This window comes from Daldinia childiae (genome assembly GCF_008694065.1).
Source record: "Daldinia childiae strain JS-1345 chromosome Unknown Scaffold1, whole genome shotgun sequence".
Lineage (NCBI taxonomy): Eukaryota > Fungi > Ascomycota > Sordariomycetes > Xylariales > Hypoxylaceae > Daldinia > Daldinia childiae.
In genome coordinates, this window is record NW_022984642.1 from 3,293,822 (window position 1) to 3,309,463 (window position 15,642).

General features: G+C 44.9%; 3 protein-coding genes across 3 annotated transcripts; 1 reads left to right on the forward strand and 2 right to left on the reverse strand.

The window, feature by feature from the left end:
• Nucleotides 1-87: 87 nt before the first annotated feature.
• On the reverse strand, nucleotides 88-813 carry GL218_00864 (putative bzip transcription factor protein; the record flags this gene model as incomplete). Its single annotated transcript, XM_033577311.1, has 1 exon — nucleotides 88-813. The coding sequence occupies one exon, from the start codon at nucleotides 811-813 to the stop codon at nucleotides 88-90; it is 726 nt and encodes a 241-aa protein (XP_033441870.1).
• A 282-nt stretch (nucleotides 814-1,095) lies between these two features.
• GL218_00865 (putative bZIP transcription factor) lies at nucleotides 1,096-1,908 on the reverse strand (the record flags this gene model as incomplete). Its single annotated transcript, XM_033577312.1, has 1 exon — nucleotides 1,096-1,908. The coding sequence occupies one exon, from the start codon at nucleotides 1,906-1,908 to the stop codon at nucleotides 1,096-1,098; it is 813 nt and encodes a 270-aa protein (XP_033442263.1).
• An 8,857-nt stretch (nucleotides 1,909-10,765) lies between these two features.
• GL218_00866 (uncharacterized protein) lies at nucleotides 10,766-14,029 on the forward strand (the record flags this gene model as incomplete). Its single annotated transcript, XM_033577313.1, has 6 exons — nucleotides 10,766-11,149; nucleotides 11,251-11,291; nucleotides 11,349-11,623; nucleotides 11,684-12,057; nucleotides 12,114-12,898; nucleotides 12,994-14,029. 6 exons carry the CDS (start codon nucleotides 10,766-10,768, stop codon nucleotides 14,027-14,029), a joined length of 2,895 nt encoding a protein of 964 aa, XP_033442260.1.
• Nucleotides 14,030-15,642: the final 1,613 nt, after the last annotated feature.

The window sequence follows — 15,642 nt, forward strand, 5'->3', positions numbered from 1 at the left end:
TATTGTAAACTTTCCAGAACGCCATATAAGTCGAGCTTACTATACCGCAAACACTTAAATGAAATACAACATGGTATACTGGTATAACTATAATCCAATGCTAAGCATATCTAACCGAGCCAGGACAGGCTCAAGGCTAGCCGCGAGACGCTCCACCCGTCTTGCAGCCATGATGGCGACAGTATCTTCATCTGAAAAGTCAATAAGCTCATACCTGGCGAATGCTTTCTCAGGTTCGATACCGCCGAAGATGTCTACGGCAGTGAGATTATCCGTATTCAACTCCACAGGTTTCGACGACGAAGTAGTCATATCATCGTCATCATAAATGTCTCCATCAAGGTCTGCAACCGAGTAATCGGATACTTCCGGCTCGGTAGAAGTCTCAGCCAGTTCTGGAACTTCAATGGGTGACTCTAGGACGGGAGCTCCGCTCTTCTCGGCATCTGCTGAAAAGGATTCTACAAAACTCGATCCCTTGCCCGCCAAAGCTTCCGTGTCAATAATGGGCATCTCCGGTGTTTCCAAGACAGCATAAACTCTAGGTAGATAATTGAAGTCGGAGTTTAGCATAGAAAAGTCCATTGTTTGCTCGGGCATCATAACCATCCCTATTTGTTGATGCTGATGATTCTGTTGACCCGGAATGAAGGGGTTAACATCTTTAGGAACTTGAGCCTCAAGCTGTCGCTGCTCGTGTTGTGGCTGCTGCTGTCGTTGTTGTTGCTGTGGCTGTTGTTGTTGAGAGACTGAACCAGGGTTGGAACTCAGATTGTCTAGGAAATTAGAAAACGATGGCGATGCAAGTAACATCCGACTGAGGTCTGCAGACGCTTGTTCTCATCGATCAAAGCCCGATTTGAGCACGTAGGTCACCGTCTCAGTTACCTTGTTGGCAATCTCAGCCTTCGAGTTGAGTAATGTACTCTGTTATACTATTAGCAAAATACTACACTAGAGCGGATTATAGATATATTACCTTTTCTTCTTGACCGAAAGGCCCGAGCCGAAACTTTGTTGCGTAATTGACGCCTTTCTTTGCTGCTAAGTTTCTTTCCTTCCTCACTCGCAAGCAGTCTTTCATCTTCATCCATATCATCTTCTTCTTTTTTGGGCCTCGGCAATTGGAGAGAGAGTAGAGTTATCGCTTGAATCGCCAGGGCTAGCACCAGCTTTCGACCTCATGGAATTAAGAAGCTGAGTTATCTTCTGTTCTACAATCGGATCCGAAGGCATAGGAGTCTTTGGCAAAGGAGGCTTTGGTCTATGATGCTTTACTTGTTGATTCTGTCTCTGTTGGATAAGATGCTGCTGCTGCCTCTGCTGTGCTTGCGCCTTTGCTAATGCAGCCTGCTGATGCATACCAGGATACATCCTTCCGACATTGCTCGTCTGGCTTGGAACAGTTGGCGACATCATTGCTTGAGACTCTCCTCCAATTGCGTTAGGGTCAATAGTCGTATCTGAGAAGAAAAACGAGGCATCGGCCTGGGGTTCGAAATCGAGATCCATATCAGTGGTGCTCATATTTCGCGACGGTACAGTGTTGAAGTCGAATGTGTCTTCGTGTGAGCTGATCTCTGAAGGCATGTAGTCTATAGCATAACCGGAGAGTTGGCTACTATTATTGATGGCGATCGTACTGGAGAGGGCTCCGGGAACAAAAGGTGTCTGTTGCTTGTACTGATCGTACTGGTGACTAGGACCCGATAATGTCTGCGTGGTTGGCAGGGTGCTTGGTGTTGTTACTGTCGCTGAATTTATGGTGAATTGGGCTTTGGTAGCTCCTGGAGAAGTTAAGGTCGAAGCAGATTGGTATTGGTTTGCGTCGTACTCGTGAAAGTCGAAAAGCTCGAGAGGGTCGCCCATGCCCGTGGGGCTCGACGAAGACAGGCTTGAACCCGACATAACAGCGCTGAGAAGCGAATTTACTTAAGTCTGGTTCGAAGATAAACGTTTATCAAGTCTATATTATAAGTATGTCTTATTCGCTGGGTAATAGTGGCTTCGATTCGTAAATAAAGTATTGGGTATTGTTGGGTATTGTTGGTTGGGTATTGAGTATTGAGTAGTTGATGTGAAATGTTGGTATTTCGATATACTGTGGGCAAAGAATAGAAATGGTATGAAAAGAAATGAAGAAATGGCAGGGAACGCGGATTAGGAGGGAAATTTGGATAATATGGGTGCCTGGGACATGGTTGTCTAAAAGATGGTTTGGGGGTGACAGCTACCAAGTTACCTTACATGTAGGTGGTCAGTTCTTGGAAAGTTTCTTTTAGGAGGGGCATCCTTAAGTTCCCTTGTATGTGGCTTGGTACGTACTTGGCAAGTATTTGGCCCCGTACGGAAGGTTGACAGGGACCGTCGATTAAAAGAGGAGAAGGGACGCGTAATCCGTGCGAGCGATGCGAAAGGGTCTGTCCCCATATCCCATACATATCGGCCAGTCGGCCAATGGACCCCAACTTCCTAAGACCGAGAAACTAACTGCCCCGAACGAATCACAGGTCAGGAATACACACACATCCATTATATATAAAGTACCTAGGTACCTATATACGCTAGTATATTAGGTACGCTAGGTACTTCTCTTAGTGTACACTACCTAATGTATGGAAGTCCCTAGGTAAAGGCTAACATTACTTAGTTAACCACTTGGGCACTTACATACATATCATATCCACTTACATATCAACATCAACCGCCATGATAGTTACCAGTAAAAACATATCATGTCCTGCAAGAGAGCCTTCTGCAGCCCTCTACATCTTAAAGGTGATGACGACGCCAATTCCATTCGAAGTCTTAGATCCAATACTATCTGCTTATAGGCGCATAGATTTACAGGCGGCTCTTGGCTCACAGTTGGTGATGACGATGTCGAACACGACAAACAGACGAAAAGGGACAAGATGTTATGAATCCTTCGCCAGATGTTGACTTGCCAAATACTCGACCCAAGACGGTCATTCGTGGTGTACGGTGTATATTGCATAAACGCATCGGATCTATATGGTTTGTTTGGGAGATCCAGCCGAGCAGTGTCACTAGGTCTTGTGTTATGTCTCAAGTACTTGAGGTTTCAGGTCTACCACCGTAGAAACATCATATTCGGGAATTGGATGGGGAAGTATAGGATACAGAGTACATTTAGGTAGTCTCAGAACCTTGACGGCTGTACTTGTTCGACCGATGAGTGATGAGCGATGGAGAAGGTAGAAAAGGTAGAAAAGGTACATGGAAGAGTCCGGGAGAATAAGGACGCTTTGCTAAATCGGTACCCTGTCGGCTCTACGGGATCACGGCAAAAGCTGTTCAAACTTGTCCCAACTTTCTACTGTTAGCCGTCTACCAATGCAAACTAGATTGTTTCTTTGCTAATAATTGTTTGGTAACGAATGTGTGTTAGCCCCTACGAGATTGTCGAATACGTGTATCAGAAGTCCATCCTTGACAAGCGACTCGCTCGGGGCTTAAAGCCTTAAGCCCTTAAGCCCCTAAGCTCATGTATGTACTTCGTACATGTGTGTAAAAGGAGGAAATTGAGCTTGACTAAATCCTAGCGCGCACAGCCACCGTCAATCCACTTGGCAAAGCGGCTTAAGATGATTTAGTAAAGTTCAAATCGATTAACGTTTGCTCTAAAGAATCCTACTTCATCTGCTCGCCTGAATCTCGGACTCGATATTTCTCCTAACCCCATTGCTTATTACTCACTACCATTACTCGAGCGGGATAAAACATTTAGGAGATAAGCATGTGAGCTTAATACGCATTCTGGTTTTATCAATGTGATAATGCCGCAGTATACCTTTGCTAAGTGGTGTTGTTTAAGAGGTCCATGTCTCCCTCCGGCATCTTCCGCACACATACATATTATAGGTAATTATTTGTACGAAGTTACGATGTATGTAAATAAGGGCACGGAGTCACGGACAAGTACATAATGTACCTACGGCAACAAGGTTAAGTTAGCTCTAGCGTCCGGTTTTTTAGGTTTCAACCGCGGAAGGTCGGCGCTATAGTGGTGCCGACTGTTTGAGACTGGGGTTTCCTATGCATTACCCACCCATCGTCCGTTTAAACGTTAGATCCAATAGATAATCGGTATATTCTTCGGGCTATGCCAAATACGACTTAGTGCATGAGGCTTAGATCCATTGAGCTTCGAAATCTCAGCTGGACAGGGAACCCTTTTTTTTTCGTTCTCGCATTGCGATTTATTCGCACGGGCGCAGCAAAATTCATATTGCATTTGAAGGTCCAATAACTTTAACTTAATATTAATATGTATTAACCTTTCACAAGCAGCCAAGCAGTCAAACAGCTTTATTTGTGCATGCCACAAATGACATACACTTGTATATACACTACCTATAAGAGTCGAAATCGTTCCGACGCAATGAGGTATCTTGTGGCCGAGCATCCACGTGCACGTACTATAATAATGCCCAAAAGATATAAAATAGCTATTCCAGCTATCATGGTGAGGCTGTTTCATTTTGATCTGATTGCATCTCCTTACTGGAGTTTCAGTTTGTTTTGATCTCGAAGTTTCTAGCTTCTATATGTATACCTAATATTATAGATGAAGTTGAATAAGACCACGGGGATGTTTTCTCAAGTCAGCTAGAAATTCCGAAAATAAGAAGGGGCCTGGTTTAACTACACCTAAATTTAGTGAAGCCCCTTTTAATAAGGTTCATAATAAGCAACCCCTCATCGATCATTATAGGTAGCGACTGTATATACTAATGCTGAATGTAAATGGATAAAGAAGATATTCGTCCATGCCGAAAACTAACCGAGTAGCTGGGGCATCTTGGACACCTCTTCTCATGGTCTTCATGCTTTAATGGTGATATGGTCTTCATGGTGGGCAGACGGTGACGAGTCATGTTACCACAGCCATCTCTCTTAGACAAAGACGGAAATCAAGCCGTGACCTATACGTGTATGTTCTTAGGTATACGAAATATACGAGGTAATTAATCAGCACAGCCTTACATTGCAACGGTGCAAAGGCAATGCTCGAGCAAGACAATTAACTAAGCAATCAATTTAGGAATTAACTTAGCAAATAGCCAACATCGGGTTTTGGTCATGTTGGGCAATTTCAACATTTTATTTTTTTTTACTTGTTAAGGTATTCTTGAAATCTCAACCTTAACTTAATCTTGCAAAGTCGGTTTCACAAGTCGTGTGGCGTTAGTTATAACTGTGGCGGTTTATTTCTCCTTTCCACTCTTATTTGTGGCTGTGCTAATGTAAACTGGAACAACACCAGTTGCAGTGAATCCCCAACAATCCAACCATACCTTTTAATCAATACTTTCAATCAATATTTTAAAAAGAGCTTAGGTAGGCTTAGATTTTGAGTATCTACAGCATAACTATATTTAAGTAATCTTTTTCTTATGCCTCCGGCAGCTTCGGCCCTCTGTTGGGAGGCTATTCGCTTCGTTCGAAATGGAAGCAAGATAGAAACCATCGCAAGGCTAGATATAATTGAGCAAGACCACTATATGTTAACGCATGTTCCTCACATGCTGAGGTTGAACAGTACACAAACCTCATTTTTTTACTTCAACTCTACAACTCTATTTGTATGGCACAGGTAAATTTAAGCTGATTAGGTTAATAGTAGGGTCAAGGCACACGAGGTTTCTTATTTTACAAATTTGATCCCAAATTTAATATAAAGAAGAGTCACCCAGTTCCGGTGTGCATGTTTAAGGTTACAAAAACTTCCAATTGAAAAGAATTCGTAAATATCTATAACTTTACCCTGAGTCATAGGCTCTTGTTAGATGATGGGACTGAGAGTAACTAGAGTAACGTAAAAGGCTGGCATTGGTAAGAATTGCGTAGATGACGGTCTTAAATTACTTGTCAAGGCTGCAGGTTAGTTGCTAGAGGCGTGAAATTTTGTAAATTCGAGAACTTGAAATAATATAAAGTGACCTTAACTAATCAGCGCTTGCTATGCAGGTCAATTAATAGTATTAGTACATGTAAGTTGCCACAAAGATAGAAAATGAAGATAGGCGAGATTCGTGAGGTATCCTACCTAAACTATGACTATCAGAGGTAGGACACGTGCTTTTGGGTAATTATTATGAATGACTCATTATTATAAGCCGCAAAGGTCCCAATGCGAAACTCCTATAAAGATAACCTGAAGGAATTTCGTCAAATCACGGAAGTCTAAATGAGGGCGTAAGTTCAGTCTCAACAAATAAGTTTTCAGAAAGATTAGATTTTATACTCAGTATGCGAAATGGTCGAGCGATAGAATTGCAGACAACCAAATAAAGCTTAGTATCTTAATAGCGTATCTCCTATCTGATATATCAATATATTTAGTATAAATTTCGGTTGAGTTTAGTAAATAAGATAGCAATGAAATAACCTTTGCATAGCGTTATATCCAAGCCTAGGGGCACATATATATATATACAAGTGCCAAGTTCACTGTTCAATAACCCTCCTGTTTTCCTTCTAGGAGAACACTTATTTAGTAATATTGTCCTAAAAAACACTGCATATTATGCTCTTTCTACATTAGATCACTCACTATGGCTTACAGCCACCCATCGACTGAGAGATACAGGCCACTAGATTTCTGGGTTGTCACTATGATTGATAATGTCTACCGTCCCCTCGCCGGCGTCCGCCGATATCAACCCTATACAAATGCATTAGAAGTGCCTACCGGAGAAGTATCAGCTACATTATTTTGGATAAAGACCATATTGTCTGACCCAGCGAATCGTATCAATATTGAAACCGAGCGGGCTATGGCTATAGACTTCTATCGCGTTGGCTTTAGAGTGTGGGTGTCAATATTCCTATCTGAAGGATCAACTAACTTATTGAATAGGTCCGCTAATCCTCAACACCAATTCCCTTTCGTAGTAGAATGTTTACTACTAGGTGCCTGCCACTACCGTTCAAATGATCTCTATACGCAAAGGACTACGCCACTACCGCTTATGGCCTCATGTTACGACCTATTTTGGCGTCGGGGTAACATAGTTGTCTTTGACATTACTAATTTAAACGACTTGCGCGGCGGTATAATGTTGCCCTAACCTTGCGGCAAGGCCACCATACCACCTCTTTTCCGCCGTCGAATTCGCAGCAGAATTCGGCTACATCGATGCTATCGGAGATACCCGGACGTTGGAGTATCTGGGGCCAATAGACCCATCAGTTGTAAACTGTAAGTTTCTACTGACGTCCTATCACATTGAAGATTGTCAACTAATATGAGCGGAACTTAAAGTCACCCGGATATTTCAAGACGTGGCGCCTATTATGTACAATCCCGATGGGGATGTTTTTAATGAATACGCCACAGCTTTAATCAGTAGAACAGTAGACGTAAATGTCTATGATGAAATGATACTGGAAATCCTTCGACGCATAGCTAATTTAAAGGATCTATTACAACAATACTTATCTTTATCAGAACCGTTTGGTCGAACGCCCTCGGCCGGACAAATTATAGGCATTGCCTTTTCCGGGGAGGCCCATGTTGACCTAGTCCGGTTTAAGGGCATATCCGTAGAGGCTCTTAGGTTTGCATTCGAGACGAGAGATATGAGCAATACGAGATCTCTCATTCTTTGTGTCGACAATATCCAAGGCTCGGGAGTAGCAAGAAGGGATGCAGTATCAATAATGAATGCAATATGTAAGCTACCTTGCTTACAGCACCTGTACTGCTTTCAGGAGCCAGGGCGAAATAGCTGTGCGGTCAACAGGGAGTTTTATAAGCTTGTCATACATAGAGCGAGCCTATTGCAGAGAATGGATATCACTTTCAACACAGCATTCTCTTTATCGTTGAACGATATGCCCTGGGTTGAGCTCCCTCAGCCGGGTCACCCACCCTCCGCATATCACCCGTCCTCTGAAGTGGTCCCTGTTCAACACATGTTTATCCGTCGCTACCGACCAGCTGGACTAAGCCAAACCTATAATATCGATTGGTATACCTCATACTACTTAGCACACGGGCTGCTCAGGGCGGAGACATTTGCGGCTAAATTTTTACGGTATCTTTGGCAGCCACCTGGCTGCCTGGCCGCCTTTTCCGCAGGACCACCGTCTCTAACAGACATGTCTGGCATTGAGGTTCGCCCCCTATTAGAATGGAATAGCTTAATGGGTATTTCAGAAGGAGCCTGGGTCTTGCTTTTGTCGATAGAAGGGAAAACCGAAGTACGGGTGGTGAAATACGCCCTTGTACGCATGAATGGCGACTCGTATAAAAAGTTCACCCCTTATAGAGCTAGCGTAACGCCATCTGAAATCGACGTCGTAGGGCTCAAAAGATTCCTAGAAATATCGGCACCGGCCGTGGAACCAGCTCTTATAGATCGAGCGCTAGCAGAAGCCACGAGACATATGGCAACTTGGGTAAATGAAGCAGATCAATCTCCAGAGCTGGAGCGTTTGAGTGTTATGGACTTTAATGAAGCAGTTACTATGTTGAATGAATGCTTGGAGAACGCTTATGATTTTAAGGATGCTACTTCTTCAAGCAAACCAGCTCGAGATCTTACTACGCATTGGTATTTGCCGAAATTTGGTGGAAATTTATGAATTCTAAGGGAGGAACTCTATAGGTATATCTTAGATGCTGGATTTATATTAGTTTGCGTCTCTCAATTAGAACTTATACAGGTTCGACGATGCTTTTTGAAATATAATCACTAGGTATTACGAAATAAATAATAATATCACCTAAAATAGGGCTATCGCAACTAAACTAAGCACTGAGCCTCTCTTCCCGGTGATTCAAATTGCACTTAACAAAGCAATGGCTGATAACAGCGAAGTTTATGTATAGCCTCTCCGGGGCTGTACTATAAATGCTGGTGGTAGACTCTAGTCTACGACATCGTCATCAGCTCTAATCACAATATTATCCCAGACAGCACTCTTTTGCCGGATATTGAACTAGCAGTATATTCATGCGTCTATTAGCTAGGTTTTAATATGGGTTTCATGCATGGATCGTTGGATCGTTGCAACTAAACAGACCCCAAGCAATACCACATCATATTCAGTTATTCCTAGCTAGGTAGTTGGCTGACATATACTTGATTCAGAGTGTTACCCCCTCTCCCACCAATTCTAACTTCTACTACTAATCTTCTACAACTTGTTTATACCTTCAAAAGGACAGCATATTTGGTCTTGAAAATGTCTAAAAGGCAATTTGATTTTCAGGGGATGTGGGAGGATGAAATGAAACGCTTCCAAGAGCTTACAGGTAAAAAGCTTCTGGCAAACATTCCTAGGTCCCCAGAAAACCTCCAAGAGGAGTTCAATGAATTATTCAAGAATGATGACCAAGAAACATACAGAACTTCGCAGGCGAAGAAAATAGGCATGGATATAATATCATGCGTGAAGTTGTTAGGAGGAGTTGCTGCTCTAGGGGCCTCGATTGTTAGATTATATTCTTATTATAATATTGGTACGGATGCTGAAGGTTACTCTAGGTATTCCCACCCGCAGAGCTCTGTTTCAAAGCTATATCTCTGTTGCTAGATGTACCGAAGGAAATAAGTGACATGCATGAAGAAATCAGAGACGTATTTGCACAGATAGGCCCGACTCTCTCGCGATTTAGGATATATGCGAGAATCGAAAAGTTCGATACGATTGATGAAGACTTACTCCAATCTGTTCACGAGGTTATGATTTGCTTTGTAGACATTTGCGCTCTGTGCATAAATGTTCAATACAGCGGCAGGTGGAAGAAATTGAAAGAAAAAGACGAAACGAGTCCTTTTCGACAATAAAGAGGTCGTCGACGGTCTCAAGCGCTTCGAAGGCCTCGTACGGCAGCAACAAAATACACAGAATACCGTCGCGCTTGAATTTATCATGAAAAGCGATAGGGGTATTGCTGAACTATTGACCAGAGCATATGATACTGGAGGACGCGTGAAGAATATCGAAGCCAATGTAGGAATCTTGACGGATGCAGAGAAGAAAAGGACATCGGAGAAGATGACCCGAGAGTATCTTTCTAAGATCAAAGCCAAGATCGGTATCTCAGACGAGGAACAAAACGCTTCTAAGACCACTTACGAAGACATATGGAAAAGTACACACCCAAGAAGTGGGAACTGGTTTAAGGAGATCGAAAGTTATATGAACTGGGCTGATAGCTCTCGCGACGGCTCAAGTCCTCTTCTTTTCTTAACCGGACCTCCAGGTTCAGGAAAGACATTTTCTGTTTCCGCCATCATTCACCATCTTCAGTCAAAATATAGCTCGACCGAATCAGCTAACAAATGCCTAGTAGCATATCATTTCTTTCCCGCCCGAACGGGGAAAAGTGACGACGACAAGCAACCGGTAGAGACTGCCTTGAAGTCGCTGGCCCTACAGCTAGTCGAGCAAGACAGTGCACATGCAAAGATTGTATCTAGTGCTTGCTCTGACGTTACAAAGGATGAGAAGTTCTTTAAAAACGCAAAATGCATGGATCTTTGGAACGTCCTAAAACTCGGTTCTCCGATGCGCAAGACAACACACTTCATTATTTTCGACGGCCTCGATTATCTCACTGTGAAAGAAGTGGACAGGTTGCTGGAAATGATAGGGACTTTGCAGGATACATTACTGCCCGAGAATGACTCGGGGTCGGTGAAGATCCTCATTGTGCGGTCATCCCAAGCTTTTTGAGTCTGGATTTATCAAGTTAGACCGGCTCCTACCATTTACTATAGAGGTTATGGGCCATATCCAGGGAGAGATGCGTATGTATCTAAACCACGAGCTTCAGGCCGCAGAACTATTTCAAGGTCGAGACCAGAAAACGCTCCACCAGAAGAAAGAGATTCATAGGATGCTTTTAGAGCAACCGGACTGCAGCTTTTACACCATCCAAGAAGCCCTTGGCGATATCAAAGAGCTCGTATCGTCAGGGGGGTCGGAGGCAGAACTTATGAAGCTCCTAGCCAAGTTCAGTTTAGATCCGATATCAAGACTAAAGGAGGATATTAACAAATTGGAAACCCAGTTGAAAGGTAGACAGGTGGACGAAATAAACGAACTACTCGCGTGGGTTATCTTCGGGAAACGGGTTCTTACGATTGAGGAGTTAGATGCTGCGTTGGTAAGTTCTCAAGCTCTTCATATAGTAGATAGCTAGGAGCTAGAAAGACCTTCTACAGGTCTAGCTATCTTATTTTACACTAACACTTTTAATCTCTTTAGTTCCTTCGATTTAAGAGAGACATTATCGAACGACTTGATAGGTATATCGACAAAAACTTCTCAAAGATACTCAAAAGAGGATCAGATAACAGAGTCAGGTTGCAAGATGATGAGATTGCCGACTGCGTAGTGAAGCAACGAGAAACCCCCCGGATGACAGACGATCCACCAAGAATCAGCGCCACCATCACCATCACCAATGTAGACCGCACAACCGTTCAACGGTTTCTATGGGATCTCAATACTTATTCAACTCTGGATAAATTCTCTTTCCAGCAGGGCTCGGACAACTCGAATTCTCCGAAGGGTCATATACAAGTCAATGAGGTTGACTCCCATCTCCATATTGTAAAACTGACGTTTGAATTCCTTCGTGGGCCAGTAGACTCAAGGACTCAACCTATTGGTCGCTATTTGCTACGCTATCTTCCAGACCATCTTAAAGTCTTGTACGAAGCTACCGGCTTAGACGTCATTGGGCCAAATGACAAGAGAGAGATTGGAAGGGGTATTTATGACCTCTTCGACGATGTGGAGATAGTTGAAAGACATTGGGATAGCTGGGGAGCGACATGGTTCAGAAGCTCTGAGCAGACATCAATATTCTGGAAGTGGCTACAAGACCCAGTAGCCATCAGTAGCTTATCGAGAAATGACAAGAAGCTCTTGGTTAATGCGAGATCGGACGAAAATCCTGACCGTAAGCTATTTACACCTATTTTGACACATATAGCTCATATTTGGTTGCAAACTCGAAAGGGGGCACCTATTGTTGCGTTCAGCTGGATACGCGGGTTTCTTTCTTTGGTAAGTCAAGTTTCTATATCGAGATTGAAGTTATATATATAATTAATGTCAAGTAGGGCATACCTAAGAACGATAGCGACAGCGATGGAAAAGATAACAAAACATCGAATGATACGAACGCCGGTGAATCAGCAGGATCTTCGCGCTACGACAAAGACTCGGAAGCAGTATACATGGCTGAGAAATGGGCCGAGACCGTGCTTGGACCTCCAGAAAGTAACTCACTATGGTGCGAGCGAATAGGAGAGACGTTTAGAAACATGGGAAATCATACAAAAGCACACGACTATTTCATACTGGCGGCTGGGGTGCCTGACGCAAATTGGACCGCATTCGAAGGTTCGGCCGAATGCTACTATCATCAAGACGACGTAGTTAATGCTTGTATTATGATAAAAAAGGCTGAAGAAATACTGGAACACCAGGGGGAGCCTGGAAAATCTGACTTGATTGATATCCGAATGCGTCTCGCAGGATGGTATGCCAGCCTCCAACAACGAGACGACGCTTTACGCTGCTGCGAGGCCGCCTACAATCTAGACCCTAGCGATACGAAGGCGCAATGTCTCTTAATGAGGCAGTACCTTAAACATGGGAAAAAGAAGGAGGCCCAGCAGATCCTATCCAAAGCTGCAGCATGTGATCCAAGCGAGCTCAGGCCCATGCTAGAATTCATCGTGGAAGAGGAGGTAGACGAAGAGCCTTATCCGTCATTTTTCTGGAATATTATCCGCAACTGCGAGTCGGTAGGCTCTTTGGATATCCTCTTACAGGACCTGGAGACAGCCATCAGCGATACAAAAGCGGACGGGAACTACTATCACATGTCCCACTTCCTGCTGTATAAGGGTCTAGCCGCATACCATCGCGGGAAGATCGCGCGTCCGCCGCAAGATTAGCACCGAGCTTCTGGGAACAATGCTGCCTTGTCGTTAGAGAGAACTTGACGTGGCGCTGGGATCGAGTCCGCATATTTCGCAGAGCAAGCCGGGTGCTAAGCTGGCACCATTTCGAAAAGCTGAGGGAAGCGCCAGAAAGCGAAAGACACGTCGCTGAGCTAGAACGTCTGGTGACCGAGCAATACCAGATCAACCCGGGTCTGTCCGCCGCTAAGTGCTACCTAGCAGTTTATTACACATCGCGGAACGAGAAGGAAAAAGCTAGGAAAGTCTTCCTGTCCGACATGGGAACAGCGTTCAGGATACTCTCCGACAACACGTCTATCAACGACTGGGAAGGATACTCTATCCTCGCCGATATCATGCTCTACACCGGCGACGAGGCGAACTCGACGGCAGCATCCTGGCAACTAGCACCAGCCGTCATCAACGCCGATATCATAGCAGCACTGCTAAAGTCCGAGGAATCTATCACCAGAGAACCCGTGGTCACGGCGATCCTACGCATCTTCAACTCCTCCAGCCACCAAGAACACGACCCAGAAAAATCAATCAAACTGCTAATCGACGAGACTAGCAAGCTAGCCCGACTAGCGGCAGAAAAAGACGAAGAATTCCTCGAGAGGCAGTACCTCGCCGCCCGCTCGCTCCTCGAGGCGCACGAGCTGGTGATACAGCAGGACTTCCAGTACATATGCGACGGGTGCGAGAGCCGGCGATGGGGATTCGAAAACGCGATGAACCCGTGCAAGTTCTGCTACAACACGGGGTTCTGCGACGGCTGCCTCGCCGACCTGAAGGCGTCGTCGTCGTCGTCGTCCCCGGCGGGACAATGGCACGTGTGCGATCCGCACCACGAATGGCTTCGCCTGCCGAGATGGGAGGTGGATAGATATGTGCGGGCCTGTAAGCGGATCGTCCAAGTCCAATATGGAGAAGATGGGGAGGTTACGGCTGTCGCTTGCGCTGCTTCGGAATGGCTGGCTAAGCTGAGGGTTGGCTGGGGGCTGTCGAGCGAAGACTGGCCGGACTCGATTTTCGTGCAGCCGCTTTCTCGGAGTTTGGGTGGGTAGGATGTAGTAATGGCAATTAACCTATATAAATCTATCATGGTGAAATAGTATCAACTAGTATACCAGCTAGGTGTATAGCAATATCAAACTACCTTACCACAACAAGATAGGGGTAAGGGATAAAGGGGTAAGTAGACGGTATAAATTATTTATCAACGAATTAAATCATCAACCTATACAAAACCAAGTTCTATTTACCTCCCTACCGCCACTTAAACCTCGATCTAACCCCATCCTCACGCCTAAAAAGCCCATCCAAATCCTCAAATTTCCTCCCCTCACCACCCCCCTCTCTCCGCTCTCCACACTCCCCCCATCACTCCCAGGCCGAACAATCTCCCCCTTCTCCTTCTCCTTCGAAGTAAAGTACCAAACCAAGAGCACCAGCACGGTACTAGGCCCCGCGAAAACCCAATAGACCCAGAAACTCGGCTTCACGACCGAGCTGTCCTGCCACTGGAGCATGGGCATCGCGAAGAGCGTTGCGAAGAAGGTCGGCGGGAGGAACACCATGGTCATGATGGCTATCGTCTTCATCGAGTAGCTGTCGTGCTTTGCCGCTTGCGCTATGTTTTTGCTGCTTTCGGCGTCGTGGCGGGTGAGCAGGTTGAAGATCTGGGGTTCTTTAGTTAGATTGGGTACCTAAGGTAGCTTGATAGTGGACACGGGATGGGTTGAGCGAGGTACGTACGACGGAATGTTGTGTTCTAGCTCGCTCTTGGAGGTAGTTTGCCTGGAGTTTGCTGGATTCGACTTGGCCTTTCAACAATCCTACAGCGTTTGCAATCTGGTCTGCACTAACCGGAGGACATATTGTGTGGAATACCGGGCCCCTATGGTTGTGTAAAGGCTGCTCTTGTGAAGGCAAGTTGCAAATATCGTCTCCGCCAGCGAAACATGTCGAACAACGTTTGCCAGCGCGGCAAGGCTTAACCCCATCTCTTTCGACTTCTCCACCAGTTCATCCGTTCCTGGAGGGGAAATCGCTTTTCCTTGGTCTAGCCACGTCCCATGCTCCGTTCTTATCTCAGTAGAGCGGATTAACCCGAGGTTCTCGCTGACCGATTTTTCAATCCATTGGACGAGCTGTATAGTAGAGAGGAAAGAGCAGAAATTGCAGTCGTCGATCAGACTCCTGTGATAGTACATGGACTGTAGGAAATTGCTGAATATCGAGTCGCGGTCATCGATCCCGTCAGCTTCCCGCGGTATGATAATTACCTTCGTAGATATTTCATAAGGGTTGTGCAGCCAAAGAAGCGTATAAGATACGGTGTTGAGGTAGTAATTACACGAGCTCCTACCCTCGCCGCGAAGTTGGAAAAATCCATATACTGAACAGAGGAGCATATGCAGCCAATACGGATCGAACCCGAAGTCTTGAAATACCTCCATGAAGAGTTGCCGGTTAATCAACAAGGTTCCATCAATCTCGCGATCAAATTTCACAAGCTTCAGAGTTGCCGTGGGCGACTCCTTATTGGGATTCTCAACTGGTTGGTTTACTCGATCAAGAAAGCGTTTAGACTGGATCCAGGGGATCTTGACATCAGAAAACGTCGTCTCGGTCTCGAATTTAGCGACCGTTATTAAAGGTATATCGACACCGTAAA